Here is a 23,994-nt window from a genome sequence, read left to right as displayed (position 1 = left end):
GGGCGGGGCACGGTTGCTAGGGCCGGGCCGCGGGGCGCGGCGAAGGGCTAGGAGAGGGACTCGGCGGTTGCTAGGACCGGAGGTCACAGAGCGCGGCTGGGGGATTGGGCGGCGACGGGGGCGGTGGGTGGTGATTGGGCGGCGCCCGGGAGGCTCCCGGGTGAGGCGTGGGCGCGCGAGCGGGAGTTCCGGCGGAGGCCCGTGCCGAGGGCTGGCGCCTTCACCATGGCCTCGGCTGAGCTGGACTACACCATCGAGATCCCGGATGAGCCCTGCCGGAGCCAGGGTATGGAACGAGGGTCGGGCCCACCGTGGGGAGGTGACGGAACGAGCCTGCGGGTCGCGAGCGCAGCCGTGGCCCCGCCCCTCCCGCAGCCCCGCCCCCTAGCGCCCCGCCCCCTCAGGGGGCCGCGGGTCCCGGTCGCGGTCGGGCCCCGAGCCCCGCCCCCGCCCAAGCCCCGCCCCCGAGTGGTCTCCGCGCCCCGCCCCCCCCCCCCGCGGCCGCGGCTCTGCGCCGGGCTCTTTCGGTCCTTGCAGCCGCCCCTTGCCGGCCGTGGGCCTCGCGGCTGTCCCCGCGACTGACGGCTGCCGAGCTCGGGGGGCGGCCCTGATTCCTTTGTTTGGGATCGGGCCTCCCGCCTCCAGCCTCTGCGGCGGTGTGCGTAGGGGGCCCACCCATTATTTTCCACCCGCTGTTTTCCCGGGGGTCCTTGCAGAAGCCGCCGGACACGGGACTCCTCCCCCCGCTCTCCGTGGCCGCGGGTAGCCCCGCAGTGCCTGCCGCCGGCAGGGAGAAGTCGGTTCAGACCCTCCGTTCAGTAGCTGGATGACCCTTGGCAGTTTCCTCATCTACAGAGCAAGGCTCCTGACAGCAGCCTCCCTTCCAGGGCTGTGGGTTGCACAACTGAGGCAACTTGTGTAAAGGACCCAGCATAGTGTCTGGCATGGAGTAAGTAGAGTGGTTAGCATTACTCCTTCCTACAGTCCTATCATTAAAGACAGGTGTGGGGGAGGCTCCAAGAGATGAGCAGCCTGTAGAGCAGGCCTGGGCCCCTGCAGTGGGAGTTGGGCTGGGGCCCAGACAGTGGAAAGTGTGGCCCGGACAGGGAACGCTGCTAGAGGAGGCTTGAGGCCCCGAGGCCAGCATCTGTCTCCCTGCCTTAGTCCCCGTGGCCTCTCCGCCCTCCAGGCTTGGCTACCACAGTGATCGTACTTAATGTAGAGGTTGGCTCACACCACCCGTCTCCCCAAGACCCCTCAGTGGCTCCTGCTTGGCCTCAGGATAAATCAAGTCCAGGTTTCTGAAGGTGGTGTTCAAAGTCCTCATCGTTTGGCAGCCCCTGCTTGTCTCTCTGATCACCGTGCCCTTCCACTCACTGATCAATTTGAGTTTTATGGGTTTTTTTTTTTTAAGGATTTTATTTATTTATTCATGAGAGGCACAGAAAGAGAGGCAGAGACACAGGCAGAAGGAGAAGCAGGCTCCATGCAGGGAGCCCAATGCGGGACTCCATCCCGGGACTCCAGCATCACACCCAGGTGCTAAACTGCTGAGCCATCCAGGGATTCCCGAGTTTTATGTTCTGGCAACCCAAACTGCTTGTGCTTCCCCACACACAAAGCAAAGGCTTCTCTGCTTTTGCTCCTGCTGTTCCTCTGTCTGGGATGCCCCTTCCCCTCCGCTGGCCCACACTGCCCCCTCGCTTGTCCTTGTCCAACTCCTCACTGAAGGCTTCGCTCAGATGTTGCCTTCTTCAGGAGAGCCCTCTGGGCCCCCTCCCATAGCATCCTGTGTTACTTGGTTGGGGTCTAGGAGGAGAGGGCGACCCCTAGGCTCCCACAGGACAGCTGGCCCTAGCCCAACTCTGTTTCCTTAGAGCTGGGTATGGTGGCGCAGGGCTCTTGGGCTTAGGGATGTAGAAATGCTTTTGAAGAGTTTTGGCATCAGGGGGAGATGAAGCCAGTTAATGTTACTGTCCTCGGAGAGCCACACCAGCTGGAAAGGGCTGGAAGCTGCCCTCCGTGTGGCTAGGAGGGCACGTTTTCCCTCGGTGCAGGTGGGTAGCCTGGTGATCTCGGTTCACAATTCACTTTTTTTTTATTTTATTTTTTTCACAATTCACTTTTACCCCCTACTGGCTTTATGGCTTTGGCAAGTTACTGAACCTTCCTGGGCCTCAGATTCCTCCACTGTAGAATGGGAATTATAGTGCCTACTTCACTATTGTTAGGGCTTGTTAGGGTTCACAAGATAGTGACTGATATGTGTGCCTGGCATCGGTGTATCCCCTCTGCTAGTGGGTCACCTCGCTGCTTCAGGGGGAGAGGTCTTAGAGTTGGAAGAAACCTTAGGGGGGCATTTAGTTCTACTGGCATGAGGGTATTCTGTTGCTTTCAGACCCTTCACTGACAGGATGCTTCCTCCCAGACATGCTGGCCTGTTGTAGGTACCTGGGATTGTTAGAAAACACTTCCTTTTCTTGAGCTGTGATAGGCCTTCCTGTCATTTCTGCTTTTAGTTCAGTATTTGCTGTGTCCTGGCCACAGGCTCGTTGCTGTTGCCTCGGAATGATTCACACACAGGCTCACTGCAAGGAGCTGTGGTTCTGGGGAGGGATGAGGATTTATAAGCAGGTGGTTTCGCAATGATGCGGTAACTGCAGGACAAGAGGTTCATGGTGGGTACAATACAGCAAGGTAATCTCCCTTCCTCTCTCTTCAAGAGGTTAGCTCATGCCTTCCTCGCATCTCTCTTCTCCAAGAGAAATACCTCTAGGACTGTCAACTGCCCTTCCTCTGATGTGGTCCCGAGAGCCTCCTCTGAATGGGCTTTAGTTCATCATGCCTTTCCCTCTCAAAGTGCATGCCCCAGAGCTGAGCTGGAGGTTGTAGGACCCCCTCAGAAGGAGATAACAACATCATGATCCCCTGAATCTGTTTCCCATCTGCAGAGAGCTCCCTCCAGGCTGACATGGCTCCACACGGGGACAGTCTGTGGGGATCCTAGAGATTGTCTTTCTTTTGCATTTAATGGTGGAGAAATATGTACAGTCATATTTAGTTTCTGGAATTTCTGTCCTCCATATTTGAACATCAAAACCGCAGTGCCCAATGCTGCTCAGAGTTGACAGGTGAGCGGCTGCTGCTGGCACATCAGTTAGCTGGAAGGCAGCTGCAGCTCCGAGGTGTTCAGAGCCCAGGCTGGGCAGCCTAGGAACCTTCTGTTGGGAATCCCACCAGCCAGTAGGTTGTGGGATGCTCATGCCGGGAGACTAGTTGCCTGGTGCTTTGCTGAAGCTGATCTCTTGACCTGGAATCTCCCTACATCCTTCTTATCTGACCAGTGATCCCCTTCCCCTCCTAATACTGTGCTCCTGTCTCATTTTCTTGAGGAAGGTTCTGTTCTGACTTCCACATCAGGGATCCCTTTTGTAGCGCTTTTGTTGGTTTTGCTCACTGTTGCTAGAGCCTGGCATGGATGAGGTGCTAAATGAGCTGAATGTGGGCCTGAGCCAGAGATGCTCTGACATCCCAGGGCAAGGCTATGCTGTGCTTTCTCCCAGCCAGAGAATGGGCAGCCAAGTTCTGCCCCAGGGCCCCTCTTTGGCTTGCGGGCCAGCCAGCAGGCCTTCTTAACAGCACTATATTGCTCTCATGTTAAGTAAACATTTTCAGAAATAATTGATTCACAGAGTCTGGGTAAGGGGTTTACCCTTAGAGTACAAGGAAGGCTTTCGGAGGTCACAGACAGGGGAAGTGAGGAGTTAATTGTGAGCCCAGGTTTTATTGTGACTCTGCACTTCTGCTAAGCTCTAGCGAAAAAAAGAATGGGGAGGGAAAGGCCATTTAACCTTCAGTTAGCTTTCACTGGCACCCAGGAAACAGTTCAGAGTGGTTTTGAACACCATGGTGGGCCCCATTGGTCGGGATGGCTTCTTGGAGAACAGTGGCCCAAGCTGGATCTAGAGCTTCACAGGGCTGATAGGTAGATGGTGTGAGCAAAGAAAGTGCAAGAAGTAGGGGCGCTGGGGGAAACTAAGGTGGTCCCACAGACCTGTCACAACCAGAGAGGTCTTAGAGACCCAGGTGAAGAGGGAGTTGGGACTCAATCCTCTCTTTGTCTGTGGGGCTCCCAAAGGGTTTTATTTTTTGTTTGTTTGTTTTTGTTTTTTTAAACAGAGGAGTTTAATTTACAGGCCTACCTTCTTTTATTGTGTTTTGCTTTATTGCACTTCGCAGATGTGCTTTTTTTTTTTTTTTACAGATTGAAGGTTTGTGGCAACCTTGCATGAAGCAAGTGTATGGATGCCATGTTTTCCAACAGTATGTGCTCATTTCGTGTCTCTGTGTCACATTTTAGTAATTCCCATAATGTTTCAAACATTTTCATTATTATTATATTTTTTATGGTGATCTGTGATCACCTTTGATATTACTATTGTTGTTGTTTTGGGGCACCACGAACCCCGCCAATACAAGACAGCAAACTTAATCGATTGGCCATTCCATCTTCTCTCTCCCTCTCCTTGGGCCTCCCTCTTCCCTGAGACACAGTATGGAAATTAGGTTAGTTAATAACTCACTAGTGGCCTCTAAGTGTTCAAGTCAAAGGAAGAAACAGGAGTCTCTGACTTTCAATCCAAAGCTAGAAATGAGTAAGCTTATTAAGGAAGGACTATGGAACACTGAGAGGCTGAACACCAGTCCTTTTGTGCCAGAGAGCCAAGCTGCGAATGCAAAGAAAAGTTCTTGAAGGAAATAAAGTGCTACTCCAGTGAACACATGCATGATAAGAAAACAACTTTACTGGTGATGTAGAGAAAGTTTGTGTCATCTGGATAGAAAACCAAATGTTCCTTTAAGCCAAAGCCTCATCCCGAGCAAGACCCTCATTCTCTTCAATTCTGTGAAGGCTGAGAGAGGGGAAGAAGCCGCAGAAGAAAAGCTGGAAGAAAAAAAAAAAAAAAAAGAAAAGCTGGAAGCTAGCACAGGTGGGGTCATAAGGCTGGAGGAAAGAAGCCATTTCCATGACATGAAAGTGTAAGGTGAAGTAGCAAGTTATGGTATAGAAAGCACAGCAAAGTTATCCAGAAGATTTGGTTAAGGTAATTCATGAAGGTGGCTACACTAAAGAACAGATTTATTTTCTTTCTTTCTTTCTTTCTTTCTTTCTTTCTTTCTTTCTTTCTTTCTTTCTTTTCTTTCTTTCTTTCTTTCTTTCTTTCTTTCTTTCTTTCTTTCTTTCTCTTTCTTTCTTTCTTTCTTTCTTTCTTTCTTTCTTTCTTTCTTTCTTTCTTTCTTTCTTTCTTTCTTTTTTAAATATTTTATTTATTTATTCGTGAGAGATACAGAGAGAGAGGCAGAGACACAGGCAGAGGGAGAAGCAGGCTCCCAGCAGGGAGCCCGATGCGGGACTCTATCCCAGGAACCCAGGATCATGCCCCAAGCCGAAGGCAGATGCTCAACCGCTGAGCCACCCAGGCATCCCAAGAACAGATTTTCAGTGTAGATGAAACAGTCTTACACTGGAAGAAGATATGATTTAGGACTCTCATAGCTAGAAAAGTAGTCAATGCTTGGCTTCAAAGCTTCCAAGGACAGGCTGATTCTCTTGCTAGGGGCTAAGGCAGCTGGTGACTTTAAGTTGAAGCCAGTGCTCATTTACCATTCCGAAAATTCTAGGACCCTTAAGAATTATGATAAATCTACTCTCCCTGTGCTTTATAAATTGAACAGCAAAGCCTGGATGACAGCACATCTGTTTACAACTAGGTTTACTGAATAGTTTAAGCCCACTGTTGAGACCTTCTGTTCAGAAAAAAAAAGATTCTTTTCAAAATATTGCTGCTCATTGACAATGTAGCTGGTCACCCAAGAGCTCTGATGGAGACGTATGATGAGATTAATGTTGTTTTCATGACTGATAACACAACATCTATTCTGCAGCCCTAGATCAAGGAGTAGTTTCAACTTTCGAGTCCTATTATTTAAGAAATACATTTCTTAAGGCTATAGCTGCCACAGATAGTGACTCTCTGATGGACCTAGGCAGAGTAAATTGAAAACCTTCTGGAAAGGATTCACCATTCTAAGTGCAATTAAGAGTATTTGTGGTTCATGGGAAGAGGTCAAAATAGCAACATTACCAGGACTTTGGAAGAAGTTGATTCCGACCTTCATGGATGACTTTGACGTAAGACTTCAAGGGAGGAAGTAACTACAGATGTGGTGGAGAGAGCAAGAGAACTAGAATTAGAAGTGGAGTCTGAAGATGTGACTGAAATGCTGCAATCTCATGATAAAACCTGAACAGATGAGGAGTTACATTTTATGGACAAACAAAGTGATTTCTTGAGATGGAATCTACTCCTGGTGAAGATGCTGTGAAGATTGTGGAGATGAAAACAAAGGATTTAGGATGTTCCATAGACTTAGTTGCTAAAGCAGTTTCAGGGTTTCAGAGGATTGACTCCAATTTTGTTTTGTTTTTTTTTTTTAATTTTTATTTATTTACGATAGTCACAGAGAGATAGAGAGAGAGGCAGAGACACAGGCAGAGGGAGAAGCAGGCTCCATGCACCGGGAGCCCGACGTGGGATTCGATCCCAGGTCTCCAGGATCGCGCCCTGGGCCAAAGGCAAGCGCCAAACCGCTGCGCCACCCAGGGATCCCTTGACTCCAATTTTGAAAGAAGTTCTGCTGTGGGAAAAATGCTATCAAGCAGCATCACGTGCTACAGGAAAATCACTTGTGAGAGGAAGAGTCAATTAGTGTGGCAAACTTTTTTGTTGTCCTATTTTAAGAAATCACCACAGCCACCCCAGCCTTCAGCGTCCACCACCCTGACCAGGCTGCAGCCATCGACATCAGGGCAAGACCCTCCACCAGCAAAAAGATGATGACTCACTGAAAGCCCAGATGATGGTTTGCATTTTTTAGCAATGTATTTTTAAAGATTTTATTTATTTATTTATTTATTTATTTATTTATTTATTTATTTATTATTTATTTATTTATTTATTTGAGACACACAGAGAGAGAGAGAGAGAGAGGCGGAGAAGCAGGCTCCTCATGGGGAGGCCAATGTGGAACTTGATCCCAGGACCCTGGGATCACGCCCTGAACCGAAGGCAGATGCTCAACTGCCGAGCCACCCAGGCGCCCCTAAAGATTTTTTTTTTAAAGATTTTATTTATTTATTCATGGGAAACACAGAGAGAGAGAGAGAGAGGCAGAGACACAGGAAGAGGGAGAAGCAGGCTCCATGCAGGGAAGCCCGATGTGGGACTCGATCCCGGTTAAGGTATCACACCCTGGGATCACACCCTGGGCTGCAGGCAGTGCCAAACCCCTGTGCCACCAGGGATGCCCAAGATTTTGTTTTTTTAAGTAAACTCTACACCCAATGTGGGGCTTGAACCCATAACCCTGAGATTAAGAGTTGCATGCTCTCCTGACTGAGCCAGCCAGGTGCCCCAGCAATATAGTGTTTTTAAACTAAGGTATGTACGTTGTTGTTGTTGTTGTTGTTTTTTGATATTATGTTAGTGGCTACTTAATAGACTACCAGTATAATATAAACATAACTCTTGCATGCTCTGGGAAACCAAAAAATTCGTTATTGTGATATTCACTTTATCAGGGTTGTCTGTAAATGAGCCCATAATAGCTTTGAGGTATGCCTGTGTTTTTTGAATCATAATCTCTTTCACACATTAATAAAAATGCTTTAGATTTTGTTTACTCTATACCAGGCGCTGTGCTAGGCTCTGGATGTGAGATTCAGACCTGGTGGACCCTTTCCAGGCCTCCTGTCCCTGAGCTTACTGGGGTTTCCGCTGCTCTTATGCCATTGACCATGTCCTGCTCACATGCCAGGCCTGCCAGGAGCACCTGTTGCGATTTGATTAATGGGCAGCCACCTTATGTAGGGAGGGCTCTTACTCCCTTTTACCTATGAGGAGCAGACACTTGGGGAGCTGAAGTATCTTACCCCACGTGGTCCCAGATTTCAGCTCTGGAGCTCCACTCCTAAGCCAGTGGTGTGTAGATTTCGGTTGCCATTTGGAAGGTGTTGCTTGAATACAGTTCCATTTCTAGGAAACAATTAAGGACACACACAAGGAAAGAGATGTCCAATAAAGTTTTTTTTTATAATAGCAAAAATTGGAAACATCATGTCCGATAATGGGAGATTGGTCACCACAAATTATGAAATATTCTACAGTCGCTCCATAGCCACTAAAAAGAGTCATGGAGAAATATATAAACTGACAGGGAGAGACGTTCACAATATATTGCTAAGTGGAAGAAAGCAGATTACAAAACAGTGGGATTCCAATTTTATTAGACATTTTCTCCTTTTCTCCTGTACGCACGGGTTCCTCGTGAAGGAACGGTGTCTCGGGTTCATTGAATTCTTTCTTTGTGCCGGATACGATGCACAGACATTATCTTATTTAATCTATATATCAATAGCCCCATTTTACAGATAAGGAAGTGGAAGTTTAGAGAGATTGTTCAAGGTCTGTCTTATAGTTATTCGTGGCAGAGCCAGGGATTTGGATGCAAATAAGGTTTTTGTTTTATTTTTGTAAAGTTTTAAATTTAATTTTTAAAAAAGATTTTATTTATTTATTTGAGACACAGATAGAGAGAGACAGAGACACAGGCAGAGGGAGAAGCAGGCTCCACACAGGGAGCCCGATGAGGGACTTGATCCCGGGATTCCAGGATCGCGCCCTGGGCCAAAGGCAGGTGCTAAACCGCTGAGCCACCCAGGTATCCCCCACTGCCCAACTTTTTAACTTTAATTCCAATTAATGTATCATTAGTTCCATATGTACAATATAGTGATTCAGCACTTCCATGCATCGCCTGGTGCTCATCACAGCTCCTTAATCCCCATCACTTGCTTCACTCATCTCCCCCTCCCCGCGCCCTGGTCAGCATCAGTTTGTTCTGTATCCTTAAGAGTCTTTTTCTTGGTTTGTCTCCTTCTCTTGAATTCGGATATGGTTTTATAAAGTATGTACTCTTAAGGTACTGTGCTACTGGGGCCCCTGGGTGGCTCAGTGGTTGAGCATCTGCCTTTGTCTTAGGGCGAGATCCCGGGGTCCTGGGGTCCCACCTTGGGCTCCCTATGGGGAGCCTGCTTCTCCCTCTGCCTGTGTCTCTGCCTCTTTCTGTGTCTCTCATGAATAAATAAATAAAATCTTAAAAAAATAGATATGGTGCTACTTTCCTAGGTAGGCTATTATTTCAAAAAGTTAAAAAACAAGGTAATTTTAAGTAAAGTAATTCAAATATATAAATATGGGAACTGGGGGAAACCTGGCTGGCTCATTTGGTAGAGCATGTGATTCTTCAGGCAGGGAGCCTGATACAGGACTTGATCCCAGGACCCTGGGACCACGACCTGAGCCAAAGGCAGATGTTCAACCACTGAGCCACCCAGGCACCTGAGCATGTGATTCTTGATCTTGGGGTCATGAGTTCAAGCCCATGTTTGGGACAGAGTTTACTTAAAAAAAAACAAAAAACAAAAAAACAAAAACAAAAAAACAAACCAGAACCAGGTATGTGAGATTCTAGAAAGTGTTTCTGGGGAGTAGAGGAAACTGAGGATTCTTTTATTCTTTGCATTTTAAAAAGAAAACATAGATTCTTGGCATTTTGATTCTGGCTTACAGATAAAAAGCATATGTTGTGCCACAGACCCTCATGCCTTGTCAGCCTTTCCTTTGTCTTCTCCACATGCCCCTGGGATATAAAAAATCTAATTTATGCCTTAGTTTTATGACTTAAACTGTTGTACAATATATGTATCTGTAATTCTTATATTATTGGTGTCAGTGTTGTTTTGTTGAGAAATTCTAGAGGACAGGGAGCCTGTGAGAATAAATTGTTTTGTGCGTGCTCAAGAATTGCCAGGATCGAAAAGCATACTTCTGCTTTGCCAAAGGGCTAAAATAACATTTTAACTCTCATTGCAAAAGTAATACATTACTGATTTTAGAAAATGGGTAAAAAAAAGAATCATGAAAAAGCAATTACTTCTAATCCTAGAAATAATTGCTATTAATATTTGATGTGTTTTTTTCTATGTATCAGTAGTATATAGGTGTGTGTGTATATATAAGTATACGTATATTCTGTTACATATGCTGCTTTTCAACTTGCTTTTTCACTTAATTTATTACTACTAATTTTTTCTTTTTCTTTAATTTTTATTTATTTATGATAGTCACAGAGAGATAGAGAGAGAGGCAGAGACACAGGCAGAGGGAGAAGCAGGCTCCATGCACCGGGAGCCCGACGTGGGATTCGATCCCGGGTCTCCAGGATCGCGCCCTGGGCCAAAGGCAGGCGCCAAACCGCTGCGCCACCCAGGGATCCCTACTAATTTTTTCTTAAACATTTTATTTTTAAGTAATCTCTCGACCCACCATGGGACTTGAACTTACAACATCAAGGTCATGAATCGTACACTCTGCAGACTGAGCCAGCCAGGCACCCCTATTACTATTAATTTTTTTTAAATGATAGTATTGTTGGGATATAATTCACATGCCATAAAACTCACCCTTTTAAGATGTACAATTCATTGGTTTTTAGTATATTGGCAGGATGGTGCAACCACACCACTAACTCCAGAACATTTCTGACACCTCAGAAGAAACCCTATACCCATTAGTAGTAACTCCCTGTTCCCCCCTCCCTTCAGTTCCTGGCAACCACTGCTCTACTCCTCTACGGATTTACCTGTTCTGGACATTTCATAAAATGGAATCATGCGGTAGGTAGTCTTTTGTGGCTGGCTTCTTTTACTTAGCACAGATTTCCAAGGTTCATCCATGTTGTAGCCTGTGTTGGTACTTGATTGCTTTTTATGACCAAATAGTATTTCGTTGTATGGATATACCACATCATTTTTAAAAGTGATAGGCATTTGGATGGTTTCTACTTGGCTATTGTGAAGAAAGCTGCTATGAACATTTGTGTACAGGTTTTTGTGTTCATGTCTTCACTTCTCTTTTTTAAAAATTATATTTATTTATTTATGAGAGTCACAGAGAGAGAGGCAGTGATACAGGCAGAGGGAGAAGCAGACTCCATGCAAGGAGCCCGATGTGGGACTCAATCCTGGGACCCTGGGATCACACCCTGAGCCGAAGTCAGATGATCAACCACTGAGCCACCCAGGTGTCCCCATGTCTTCACTTCTCTTAAGTGTATATTTACCTAGGAAGAGAAGTGCTGGGTCCTATGATAACTTGATGTTTTATTTATTTATTTATTTATTTATTTATTTTTAGGAAATGCCAAACCGTTTTCCAAACTAACTGCACCTTTTTGGATTCTAAACGGTAGTGTACGAGCAGTCTGATTTCTCTACATCTTCATCAACACTTGTTAATATCTGGCTTTTTGATTATAGCCACCCTCGTGGGTATAACGTGGGATCTCATAGTTTTGATTTTTATTTCCCTAATGACTGTGATGTTGAGCATCTTTTCATGTGCTTATTGGTTATTCATATATCTACTTTGGAGAAATGTGTATTCAGATCCTTTGCCCATCTTAATCGGATTGTCTTTTTATTGTCGAATTGTAAGAGTTTTTTTGTATGCGTCAGATACAAGCCCCCTTATCAGATATGTGATTTGCAGATATTTCCTCCTGTTCTGCAGGTTGTTATTTTCATTTTTTGATGCTGTCCTCTGAAGTACAAATGTTTTTAATTTTGATGAAGTCCCGTAAACATTTTTTTGATGAAGTCCCAATTTATCCTTTTTTTTCTTTTATTCCTTGCACTTTTGGTCACATCCAAGAAACCACTGCTTAATGCAAGGCCACAAGGGTTTACTCCTGTGTTTTCTTTTAAGAGTTTTATGGTTTTAGCTCTTATAGTTATGTCTCTAATTTGCTTAATGTATTATCAAATATTACCATATGATTAAACATTTTTCTTTCTCAGAAGTGGAATGCTATGTCAAAGATTGCATATTTTTGAGACTTTTGATATATGTTCCAAAATTACTCTTGTCCCTGTCCTTTCCCTCTACCTGCCTACCTGTCTTCCACTGTTCTGGGTCAGACCTTTGCCATCTCTCACCGTGCATGTTAGAGCAGCCTCCTCCCTGTTCCAGATGGACACTGCTTGGCAGTGTGACAAGTGCAATGGCATGGTGATGATGGGTGCTTTGACAGTACAGAGGGGCATCTACCCCAGTCTGGTGATTGGGGTGGGAGATGAGAAGGGGTTGAGGAAGGCATCAGGCGAGGCTTCCTGGAAATGAAGAGTGAGCTGACTCAGTAGGTGGAGTGGGCATTAGCCAATCATAAATGTGGAGCATCAGCATCCTGGGCCAGGGAGGGAGGAGCACGTGTGAAGTCTTGGGGGTGGGAGTGGGGTGGCATGGTGATCCAGAGAGGTGGAAGCCGGCTCTGGCTGCGTGTTCTTGGGGAGAGGGACTTAACTCTCTCTGTTTTAGTTTTCTTGTCTTTAAAATGGGAACAATAGTGACTAACTCCTAGGATGGTTGCAGAGCCAAATGACGTAACATATGCTGGGGCTCTGGCTGGGGTGACTGGTCCCTGAGGAGGAGGAGGTGAAAGAGGTCAGAGTTGGATCTGTTGACGTGCAAAGGTAGCTATGTGTACTCGTTTGGAACTGAGGTGATAAAGATGTGGTTCAGACTGTGGGCTTGGGTTTTGTTACCCAAGGCGCCAGCTGGGACAGTGGTTACAAGCTGGTCTCTAGACCACTTGGGTTTGGATTCCACTTTCACTGCTTATTAGTTGTGTGACCTTGAGCCAGTTATCGATTATCTCTGTGACTTGGTTGTTCATTGGTAAAATGAGAATAATGACAGTACATTTTTCATGGGATTGTTGTAAAGATTAAATGAGTTGATATATAAAAAAAATAAAAATAAAAATAAATGAGTTGATATATAAAGTGCATAGAACAGTGCTTGACACATAATGCTCTTTTTCCTGGTATCATTATTGTTTTTCTTGGTGATGGGAAAGAGGGGGAGGTAAGAGCTGGACGGAGATGTGGATTTCAGATGGGCTGGAACCCGTCTGTGATGGCTTAGGAGGTGGATTTGATTGCCTGCACCGGGTCATGGGAAGTCTTAGAGTACAAATGAGAGATGGAGCCAGTGCCTGAGTCTTGTCCCTAAGGGACAGCAGCCAGAGGCCCTGAGATGTCAGCCACAGGAGGGAAGTGGGTGATATGGCCGTGGAATAAGCATAAAGGGAACAGGGGCTTTTATAAAAGGATGGAGGAATCATGATCTGGAGGTGGCAATAAATAACAATAGCCATAACAATCACTTTTATTACTTTGGAAAGGGCAATGGGTAACAAGGAGAATGCTAGCTCTTTCTCCTTGGATCCATCCTTCACTTTGCAGCCACATGTTCGTTTATTCCAGCACGTTTCTCCTGAGTGCCTGAATGGGCCAGCTGCGGGGCTAGGCACTGGGGATGCGGTGATAAACATGCCACACTCGGTGCCTGCCTTCACGGAGCCCGCTGGCTAAAGGCAGAGACACACATTAATCGTGCAAGTCATTAATCAGTACAGATGGGATCCTGCCGCTTCCCCCAATTCCAGAATCATCATTTGCTCTCTACTCCTGTGAAATAAAATCCCAACTCTTATGCATGGCCTGAAAGGCCCTGTGGGATCAGGCCCCAGGCCCACTCTGGGCAGCTCTCCCAACCACTGCTCCTCCTCACCCAGGTTCTAGCTCCCCAGGACTGTTTGCTGGGCCTCAGACCGACTGTAGCATCTCCATGGCCTTCTGCCCCCGCTCATGACCTCTCTCCGCCTGGCATGTTCCTACTGGGCCTCCGGGCCAGCGCAGCAGATTTGTCTTCCTTTGGGAGGCCTTTCCTGGTCTCTAGCAATCTCAGCCAGAGCACCTCGGATTTTTCTGGGTTGTAGCCCTTGAAATATAGAATCAGAAGGGGCAGCGTGGCTCCGGTGGGAGGAAGTCAGGATAAAGGCTTAAGTTAGGAACCAGTATTGAGAGTGGGGCCCCGGGAAGAGATTGTTGGGGGAATAGGAGATTCCTACAGACAGAAAGAACACCTGTGGCTCAGGGGAAGCCTCGAGTGCCTGGCTGGAGGGAGGGACCAATTCCCTCCCGTGAGGGGCAGTACGGAGAGGTTGGGGTCTGAGAGAGGCAGTGTGTTCAGGGTGTCTATATATATATATTATTTTTTTAGATTTTATTGATTTACTTGAGAGAGAGGGAGAAAGAAAGGGAGAGTGAGAGGGAGAAGCAGGCTCCCTGCTGAACAGGGAACCGGACGTGGGGCTTGATCCCAGGTTCTAGGGTCATGATCCCTGGAACCTGGTATCAAGCCCCCAGCCGAAGGCAGATGCTTAATCGATTGAGCCACCTGGATGCCCCAGGATGTCTATATTGTTAGAGTTTCTTCATGGAAATGCCTACCTGAGTCGGTGACGCCAAGGGTTCCCGTAAGACCCGGTGGAGCGGAATGGGGTTCCAAGTCCAGCTGTGGGAGAGGGGCAGGTCAGGCCCAGCAGAAGCTGTTGGAACCTTCCCCAACCCGGAATGCACCATCACTGCTGGTGGGGGCTGGCCTTAACTTCGGGGGCCACCAGGGATGTGTCGTCCCTTGGCTGCCTTCTGCGTATATGAGATAAATGCCGAGGCCGTTTGCTGTGTCTTGGTGGTGGCACAGGGGGACCACTGCAGACCACTTTAGGGGAGGGGAGCCTGTGCTCAGGTGGCTGCACAGAGGTGAGGGAGCCTCCCTGGGGCAGGTCTCAGGAATCTAGTTCCAGGATCTCAGGGATTCCAAGGCAGATCCAAATGGGTGGCTGTTGATTGGTAGGAGGCTGTTGCGGCCTGAGCTTCATGGGTGGTCACCCCCAGTGACATAGGTCTAGGGCCCCAGGGAGGTGCAGGTGTGGCCTCTCCGCCAGAAGGGCCAGGGCAGTTGGAGAGCTGCCCTAGCAGCAGAGGGGGACACCCGATGGGGACACCGGGCCGAAAGGCGGTGCGATTATTTGGAGTGGCCTGAGTGAGATCTGTGGGCCCGTCTCCCTCACCAGGGGCCAGGCCAGCATCCGGGGATTCTGGGAGGGCTGGCAGGTGACAGCAGGGCCTGAGGCGCTTGGCAACCTCTGCTCCAGGCCGGGTTGCAGTCCAGCCTGGGATCCCCGTGGGGGCGGGCAGTTAATCTCTGAAGGCCAGAGTCACCACTGCTGGAGAGCAGGAACACTGAACTTTTCAATCACATTAATTTCCACAGGAAATTGTTGTCTTCCTTTTGTCCAAAGGTTAGTGATTTATATTTACCATCCTCTTAACTAGCCTTGAAATTTACTGTTGCCAGGTCACCACTGGCATCCATAAATCTCGAGGTGGCAGCTGAGCATGGCCAAGTGGCTTGATACTTGGAAGGGCACAGCCCAGCCCTTTCAGGAGGGCAGAGAACTAGTAATGGACAGACCCTGCACAGAAGTCCCCCGGAGCGGCTGGGTCCCTACTCGGCCCAGGAAATGAGTGAGGTCTGGCTAACAAGGTTGCAGGGAGGCCTCTGGGAAACTAGCTACAGAGAAGGCAGCTGGCTTGTGCCTGGGCACCTCATGAAGGAGACGTGCTTCTAAGTTGGGGACAGTGCTGGTGGCACAGAAGGTCATCAAGTGGCTTAGTTCGGACGGGGGGCAGCGGCCAGATTCCCAGCCGTACGCTTCCTGTGTGCCTTAGGCCACTACCCTAACCTCTCTGTGCCCTAGTTTCATCATCTGCAATAATATACCTGCTAGTGATGTTCTGAGTGTGAAGGCTCAGTACACCAGCAAGGATTACAGGATGGGGTGGGCAGGTTGGTATGGGCCCTCAGGGGCTGCGTGCTCTTCCTCCCTGATGCCACTGACCTATCCCTTTCTCCATTTAAGGTCCTCTCCTTCCAACTGCTTGTGAAATTAGAATAGGGCTGCAGGCTTTTTCTGTAAAGGGCCCTAAGTATTTTAGGCTTTGCGAACCACAGGGTCTCCGTTGCCACTACTCAGCTTTGCTGTTTTAGCATGAAAGCAGCTACACACAGCGAGTAGATGAATGAGCATGGCCGTGTTCCAATAAAACTTTATTGTGGACAATCAGACTGAAATTTTATATAACTTTCATGTGTCACAAAATGTTATTTCCTTTGATTTTTTTTTTTGACCATTTAAAAATATAAAAACCTCTATTATTTTTAGCGTGTGGTTCCTACAAAACCAGACCATGGGCTGGATTCGGCTTAGTTCGGACGGGGGGCAGCGGCCAGATTCCCAGCCGTACGCTTCTCTCACCAGGGCTACATCTTTGAGTTACTAAAGAAAGGCGCCCTCATGTGGGTTTTTCCAGTGACCCCGCATCGCCTCCTGAGAGGCCTAAATGCCACTTGAGGCAGGATGAGAGGAGGATGCCCCATGGGGACCTGAGTGCCTGCGTCTGGCACCTGTTGGCTCCCAGCCTACAGCTAGGTGGGCTCCGGGCTGGCCAGTGGGCCTCGCCCCACACCCCGCGTGGCCACTCTGGTGCTCACAGCCCCACCATGTCTGTGTTTCAGAGAGCAGCTCCGACCCAGGCCGGAAGGAGGTGGGGGCCCGGCAGCCTTTGGTGATTCTCTTGGGCTGGGGTGGCTGCACCGACAAGAACCTTGCCAAGTACAGCGCCATCTACCACAAGAGGGTGAGTACCACAGGCTCGGGGACTGGGGGGCTGCTCCGTGGGGGGCTCAGCCCCCCCCACCAGGGCTGCAGCGACTGCCAGCGCGGCAGGCCTGGCACCCAGAACGGCCGGGGCCGCAGGGACTTCGGCAGGGTTATCCCGTCTTCGCTGCCAGCTCTGTGGCCGCTCTGTCTCCTTCAACCCGCTTCCCCCAGCCCCACAGTGGGCAGCCCAGCCCCGGTGTGCTCCCAGCTGTGGAGTCGGCCCACACCTCAAGCTCTTGCTGAGCAAGAGCCTGGGCCCAGGGTGCTGGGCGGAGCGGGTACTCCCGGGATGGCCCCTTGCTGACCAGGTAGGTGTCTTAGGGTCGACCTGGCACCGTCACATGCCTCCCGTAGGAGGGCCTCTTGGAAAAGAGACTCAGGCTGGACATTTTCTGGCTTCTTCTTAGGCCACCCCAAGAGTTCGGGATGCAGAGTTTGTGGTAACGGGAGAGCCTGAGGGGGGCCTGGTTATAGTTTAGAGGCCCCTTTCACATCTTTGGCCCTTGGCCAGGGCCTGCCCTCCTCAGCCCAGACCTCCCAAAGCAGAGAGAGCCAGTGCCGACAGCCCTGGTTGGCACCCCGAAGCCCTGGGCTGAGGGGGAATGGGAATGTCCTGGGAGAAAGGCCAGTGCCGGTGCCCCCAGCCCCTTGCCTCGGCCTCCCTCCCCTGACCGCCGTTTGCAATGGGCCTGTCAAGTGTGGGGGCCCCAGGATGGGAGAGGGGCTCGGGGCTGGGGTGGGGATGTTGTTCTGAGCCCGAGGCCTTCCCCCGACCAGAGGGCCGGTCCTCTGGCGTCGCCCTTTACGCCCTTTACGAATGGCCTTGCTCTGCAGGTAGTTTCAGCCACTTCCGAATTCCACTCACTGGGCCAGGTTGGTTGTCTGGCTTCTCAATGGACTAAGATCCCTGAGGGCAGGGGGAGACTAGGAATAGGTGAGCGTGGCCAGAGCAGAGACTGCGGGGAAGGGCAAGTGTGCAGAGCAGAGGCTGGGGAAGGCCCCGGGGCGGGGGGGGGGGGGGGGGGGGCGTGGGCGGGGGGGTGTGGGGTTAGATCCCAGGGTCCTCTGGGAAAGGAGGGGGGTCAGGACAGGATGGATGTGGAGAAAAGCATTTCCAACCCCAAAGTCTGGATACTTGATTTTTATTTATTTATTTTATTTTATTTTATTTATTTATTTTTTGGATACTTGATTTTTAAAAAGAAAGTAAAAATGCCCTATCTACCACCTGTGTTGACTGGCAGTGCCCATCCTTCCAGCTTTTCTCCGGTGTAGCTTTTCTTTCACTAAACGAGATCTATTTTATTTTATTTTATTTTATTATTTTACTTTAATTTTTTTAAAAAATTATTTACTCACGAGAGACACACAAAGAGAGAGGCAGAGACACAGGCAGAGGGAGAAGCAGGCTTCACGCAGGGAGCCCGTCGTGAGACTCGATCCCGGGACGAGATCTATTTTATATACTTTTTTTGTATCCTGCTTTATTTATTTACTTTTTTCAGATCATGATCTCCACCTTGCCATGTTAATCTGTTTTTATCTCCTTGAGTCCCCAGTCCATATTCAGATTTTCTCACGGTCCCTGGAATGTCCCAAACTGGGATCCAATCCAGGATCACCCACTGCATCTAGTTACTTTGTTCCTTAAGGCACTTTTATTTTTATTTTTTAAGAAAGATTTTATTTATTTATTCATGAGAGACACATAGAGACAGAGACACAGGCAGAGGGAGAAGCAGGCTCCATGCAGGGAGCCCGATGTGGGACTCGATCCATTGACTCCGGGATCACGCCCTGGGCTGAAGGCAGGCACTCAACCACTGAGGCACTCAGGCATCCCTATTTTTTATTTTTTTAAAGATTCTATTTTTAAGTAATCTCTATACCCAACGTGGGGCTACCAGAGAGTATAGTCAGGAGTGAGTGGTCACCAGCGCTGCTGGAAGGAGAGTACAGTGGGCATGAGGAGGTGTCATGGGATTTGGCCATTTGGGGGATTGAGGGGTGACCTTGGTGAGAGCAGGGCGGGGGAGTCAGTGGGAGGGGACGAGGTGGAGAGGGCAGGTGTCAAAGATTGTCCAGGAAGGTGGAGAGAGTGTAGGAGAGAGAGGGGAACACAGTATAATAGAGGCTTTTAAAAAAATAGTAATGTTATTTATTTAAGAGAGAGCACATGTGGGAGAGGGGATGCGGAATGGACACAGGGAGAGGGAGAGAGACTCTTAAGCGGACTCCCTGCTGAGCACAGAGCTGGATGTAGGGCTCCGTCTCTGGACCCTGAGGTCACGACCTGAGCCCAAACCAAGAGTTAGATGCGTAACTGACTGTGCCACCCAGGTGCCCCGAAGGGGTGGCTGCTGTTGCTGCTGCTGCCACTTTTCTTTAATGAGATTGATTTGACAGGAATCTAGAGAAAGGAGGAGACTGAAAATACAGGAGAGGGAGGCAAGGACCCACACAGGGCCCTGGGCCCAGTGTGCCCAGAGATGGGGAAATGCTTGGGGGGAACCTGGGATCTGACACGCAGGGAGCGTCTGCCTGGGGAGGTGGCCTCGGGGATGCCAGGCACCTGGGAAGCCTCAAAGTGAGGCCCAGACCCATGGGCATAGGGAGCCTTGGCACATGTGTGCCCTCCCTTGGGAGCGTTGGGCCCTTGTAGGACGAGTCCCGTGTGTGCACCCTCAGATGACGCGGAGCTAGAGGGCACACACCGTGTGTGTCCCCATAGATGACATATTCCCAGGAATTGTGGTTTATTTCTGCATGTGAATGCTCCAGGGGAGGAGTGTGTGTGTGTGTGTGTGTGTGTGTGTTGGAGGGTGTGCAGCATATAACTGTGCACCCGCCCGTGGTATGTGTGCATGTGCATCTGTATTCACAGATGGTGTGATGGGTGCACATGAGTGAGTGGGGGGTGCGCGTGAATGCACATGAGTGTCTGCACCTGTGTGATGCGACGTGGGTTTAGTTCTGGGAGTTTCGTGTGTGCGGTGGTGTGAGGCGGGAGTGTGTGTGCGTTTGTGGGAGATGCCGTGTGTTAGTTGGGGTGGTCGGGAAGTTAGAACAGAGCACTTAATGGAGTGTCCCAGAGCCTGAGGGGCCAGGTGGCATCAGTGACCCCGTCTGCAGAGTTGGAGGAGGAGGGCAGGCCAGGGCCTTGGTGAGAATAGTGCCAGGAGGGGTTGGGGGCAGATGTCACCCTGGAGTCCGTGGGAGGGGTGAGGCTAGGGGGCTGGTGGCAGGGTTAGCTCGGCGACGTGTTTAGCTCTGGGTCGTTCGTCCTCAAGTGCTGCGGCCAAGCGCCGTGCTCCTTGTTACTCCTTGCACTGCTGGCCGTCGCGTCGGGTTACTGGGCCAGGGCGGCGTGGGGCCCCTGAAGTGCATTTTGTCATTCAGTCTCCACCTTAACCCTGTGAGATGGATGTCATCCCAGTTTACAGATGGACGCACAGGCCCAGGAAATTGATAAGTGGTGCCAGGAAGTGAACCCCGACCCGTGTGACACCCTGGGCTGACCTCAGGCCCCCCTGGCAACGGGCCCTTGGTCTCCCGAGTGGGACAGTGAGGGGGATGAGCCCCAGGTGCATGGCGTAGGCCGCCGTTCCTTTTTTTTTTTTTTTTTTAATTTTTTTTTTTAAAATTTTTTATTTATTTATGATAGTCACAGAGAGAGAGAGAGAGGCAGAGACACAGGCGGAGGGAGAAGCAGGCTCCATGCACCGGGAGCCTGATGTGGGATTCGATTCCGGGTCTCCAGGATCGCGCCCTGGGCCAAAGGCAGGCGCCAAACCGCTGCGCCACCCAGGGATCCCCTTTTTTTTTTTTTTTTTTAAGATTTTATTTATTTATTCATAGAGATAGAGAGGGAGAGAGAGGCAGAGACACAGGCAGAGGGAGAAGCAGGCACCATGCAGAGAGCCCGACGTGGGACTCAATCCAGGGCCTACAGGATCACGCCCTGGGCTGCAGGCGGCGCTAAACTACTGCGCCACCGGGGCTGCCCCTAGGCCGCCATTCCTAAGTGACCTAGAGAAGGATGTGTGTGGAGACTTGGAGGCGTGCTTGACCTGGGCACAGAGGGGTCCGGGAGCTGGAGAGATTGGCTCAGGTTGTAGAATTTAAGGAACAACAGGGTTACCATGTTCGGAATTTCAGGGCGAGTGGGAGGAGGGAGCCCGGGTTGGGTGCCAGGCCCTAGGCCCTGCCAGGCCCTGGCGACGTGTTTAGCTCTGGGTGGTTCGTCCTCTCGGGGGGCAGCTGAGGCCACTGGCTATTGCGATGCGGGCCTGGCACACAAGTGGCCTCTAGCAGGGCTGGGGCATGCAGGCCGTGTCCCGGTGTAGGGTTGCCTGGGGTGCCCCCGGTGTCAGGCGGGGGGCCGGTGCAGAGGGGGTCACTGCAGCCGGTGTGGCCAAGAGGGAGGCCTGAGTACGCCGGTGGCGTGCAGCAGATGAGGCGCAGGGGACCGTGAGAGGGAGATGGGGCACGGGCCATGGGCCGGCCTGGAATGATCGTTCCGGACGTGGGCCTTGAGTGCCGCCTCCAGTCGGGAGGGCCCGTGTCTGGGCAGGGAGCCGGTGCCTGGAGCATGCCAGGCCCGTGGGCCCCCACCCCTCCCCGGGACCCGCCAGCCACCCCACCCCGCCCCCGCCGACCCAGCAGGCCTCTCTCCTCTCCCCAGGGCTGCATCGTCATCCGATACACAGCCCCGTGGCACATGGTCTTCTTCTCCGAGTCCCTGGGCATCCCTTCACTTCGCGTTTTGGCCCAGAAGCTACTTGAGCTGCTCTTTGATCACGAGGTGGAGAAGGAGCCACTGCTCTTCCATGTCTTCAGCAACGCAGGGGTCATGCTGTACCGGTACGTGCTGGAGCTGCTGCAGACCCACCGGCGCTTCTGTCGCCTGCGCGTCGTGGGCACCATCTTTGACAGCGGGCCAGGTGACAGCAACCTGGTGGGGGCCCTGCGGGCGCTGGCTGCTGTCCTGGAGCGCCGGCCTGCCGCGCTGCGCCTGCTGCTCCTGGTGGCCTTCGCCCTGGTGGCGGTCCTGTTCCACGGCCTGCTTGCACCCCTCACGGCCCTCTTCCACACCCACTTCTATGACCGGCTGCTCGACGCCGCCTCTCGCTGGCCCGAGCTCTACCTCTACTCAAGGGCCGATGAGGTGGTGCTGGCTAGGGACGTGGAGCGCATGGTGGAGGCCCGCCTGGCACACCGGGTCCTGGTGCGCTCAGTGGACTTCGTGTCGTCTGCACATGTCAGCCATCTCCGCGACTACCCCACTTACTACACGAGCCTCTGCGTCAACTTCATGCGCAGCTGTGTCCACTGCTGAGCCCCCTGCCCCACCCACCCACCCCGCCTCTGTTCCAGAAATAAATGCCCAACACCTCCCGCAACCTGTATCCATGGGTGGGGTCCTCTTTTGCTTCAACTCCCCTGTAGCCCTTGGGGACTGTCGTCCTGCAAGTAGAGTATTCCCACTGAAGCTCTGCTGCGGGGACTGGTTGTCCCGGCATCCCAGGGCGGGAGCGCCTGGACGGGTTAACGTAGGAGTCTCGCAGTGGCTGTGTGTAGGCAGGTGCGTGGCAGGCTGCTGGTTCCTGTGGCTCTAGGCTCTGTAGGGTCAACCAAGTGGGGACAGTGGGGTTGATGAGCCTCGGGGTTGGTCTCTAGCTTCTTAGAAGGACGGTGAGCTCTGTGGGGAGGTGCCAGACAATAGGGTCAGGCTGGTGTGGGGCGCTGCTTCTGCACCGAAGCCCCAGGAGAGCAAGGCCCTGCAGCATGAAGCAGCTCCGCACAGACCCCACTTAGTAGTTCACTTGGAGATGCTGCTCTCTCCTCCCTGCCGGGGAGTCTGAGGTAGGAGTCAGTTGCAAAGCTGAGGATGCAGAGGAGGCAGGCCTGCCTGGCCCCCCCACGCTTTGCCAGGAATCCACTGGTCCAGGAAAGCTGCAGGATGTTTCACAGGCAGGTAGGAAGCCCTCAGTGCCAGGAGGAGCTGGGGCGAGCTAAGTGAGTAGCCCCGAAGACCAGAACCGAGGCCAGGAGCCATTTGGCTAAAACAGTGAACTCCCATCTCCTCGAGAGACCCACTTGGATCATCTCCAGGCAGGAGGGGTGGCTTCTGGGGTTCTCCATTGTTGCTCGGGCTGTCAGTCCCTGCTGCACAATGCTGGTGCGTAGTAGGTAATCGAGGTCTGCTGACTGAGCTTACTGTGGCATTCGGGGACTTGGCGGGGTGGGGACGGGCTTTGGAAGTTTGGCAGGCAGTGAGGGAGCTGACCCTTATGTTCTCCGGGCTGACGCACCCTTTACCTCCAGAGCCGAGCTTGGTGTGCATCTTGTCAGGCCTCTGGGCCCTCTAGGCCCCGCTGCCACTGATCCCCAAGCTATGTGGCTGCATTCCTAGCCATGGCCAACAGGTGGCAGTGCTGCCTGGGCCATGAGACCAGGCCTCAGGATTCCGTAGCAGGGTGGGCTTCACGACCTCGCTCAGGGTTAAGTCCCCTCTTAGCATGTGCCCCCCCCCCCCCCGGGGGGGGGAGTAACCAGCCATCGGGACCTACAGAGCCCATGGCAAGGCGAGGGGAGAGTTGAGACCTGAGGGGAGCCAGCCCACTGGGAACTGGACATTACTTACTTACCTTCCAAAACCTTAACCCCACGGGGACGCTCTGCTGTGACAGGCCATGGACATTCCCTAGAATCTTAGGCCCCAGGATTGTTGTATTCAGGATGTTTGGTGCCATCAGGCTGGGCCCGGGGCCATGCAGGGAGGCTCCAAGCAGGGTGACTTGTCACCTGGGTGCTGGAGGCTAGAGCTGCCAACTGGACCCTGCTCTGTAGAATGTTACCACAGGCACCTCAGATATTGGGGTGTCTAAGGTGGGGGGTCCTGGGAAGATGGAGTTTGGGCCTGGGGTGTGAGAATGTGTAAAGGACAGGACTCACCTGCAGCTTTGAGCACCCACCTGAGCACTCAGGATGCAGATGACTCACTGGCAGTGGGCAGCCCCAGGGATGACAGTTTGATAAGGTGCCATCTCCAGTGCTGGCTGCCCAGCTTCTGTTCCCGACGGGAGTCCAACTGGACAACTGGGGGTTCCTGCTGTAGCCAGCTGAGGATCTAGGCAGTAGCTCTACTGGAGTGTTGGTCGGTCACTAGCAAGAAAGCCTTGGGGGCTGAGATGCTTGATTTGGTCGGTGGCTCGTTTGAGGGGACTAGCAGGGTCTAGA

The 23,994-nt window shown here is 51.1% G+C and overlaps 1 protein-coding gene across 3 annotated transcripts; it reads left to right on the top strand.

The window, feature by feature from the left end:
* Window positions 1-55: 55 nt before the first annotated feature.
* Window positions 56-22,149, top strand: TMEM53 (transmembrane protein 53). Of its 3 annotated transcripts, XM_041738267.1 has the most exons (4): window positions 56-286; window positions 10,727-10,798; window positions 16,608-16,729; window positions 21,437-22,149. In XM_041738267.1, exons 1-4 carry the CDS (start codon window positions 226-228, stop codon window positions 22,088-22,090), a joined length of 909 nt encoding a protein of 302 aa, XP_041594201.1. In that variant the 5' UTR covers window positions 56-225; the 3' UTR covers window positions 22,091-22,149. The 3 variants fall into 3 exon arrangements, with proteins under 3 accessions (XP_041594201.1, XP_041594202.1, XP_041594203.1); XM_041738268.1 differs by lacking the exon at window positions 10,727-10,798 and having other exon boundaries at window positions 59-286; XM_041738269.1 differs by lacking the exons at window positions 56-286; window positions 10,727-10,798 and adding an exon at window positions 509-949.
* The last annotated feature ends 1,845 nt before the right edge of the window (window positions 22,150-23,994 follow it).

The sequence above is a fragment of the Vulpes lagopus genome, chromosome 23, assembly GCF_018345385.1.
Source record: "Vulpes lagopus strain Blue_001 chromosome 23, ASM1834538v1, whole genome shotgun sequence".
Lineage (NCBI taxonomy): Eukaryota > Metazoa > Chordata > Mammalia > Carnivora > Canidae > Vulpes > Vulpes lagopus.
Note: the sequence above shows the minus strand (reverse complement) of the source record. Positions and strands in the feature narration are given on the sequence as shown.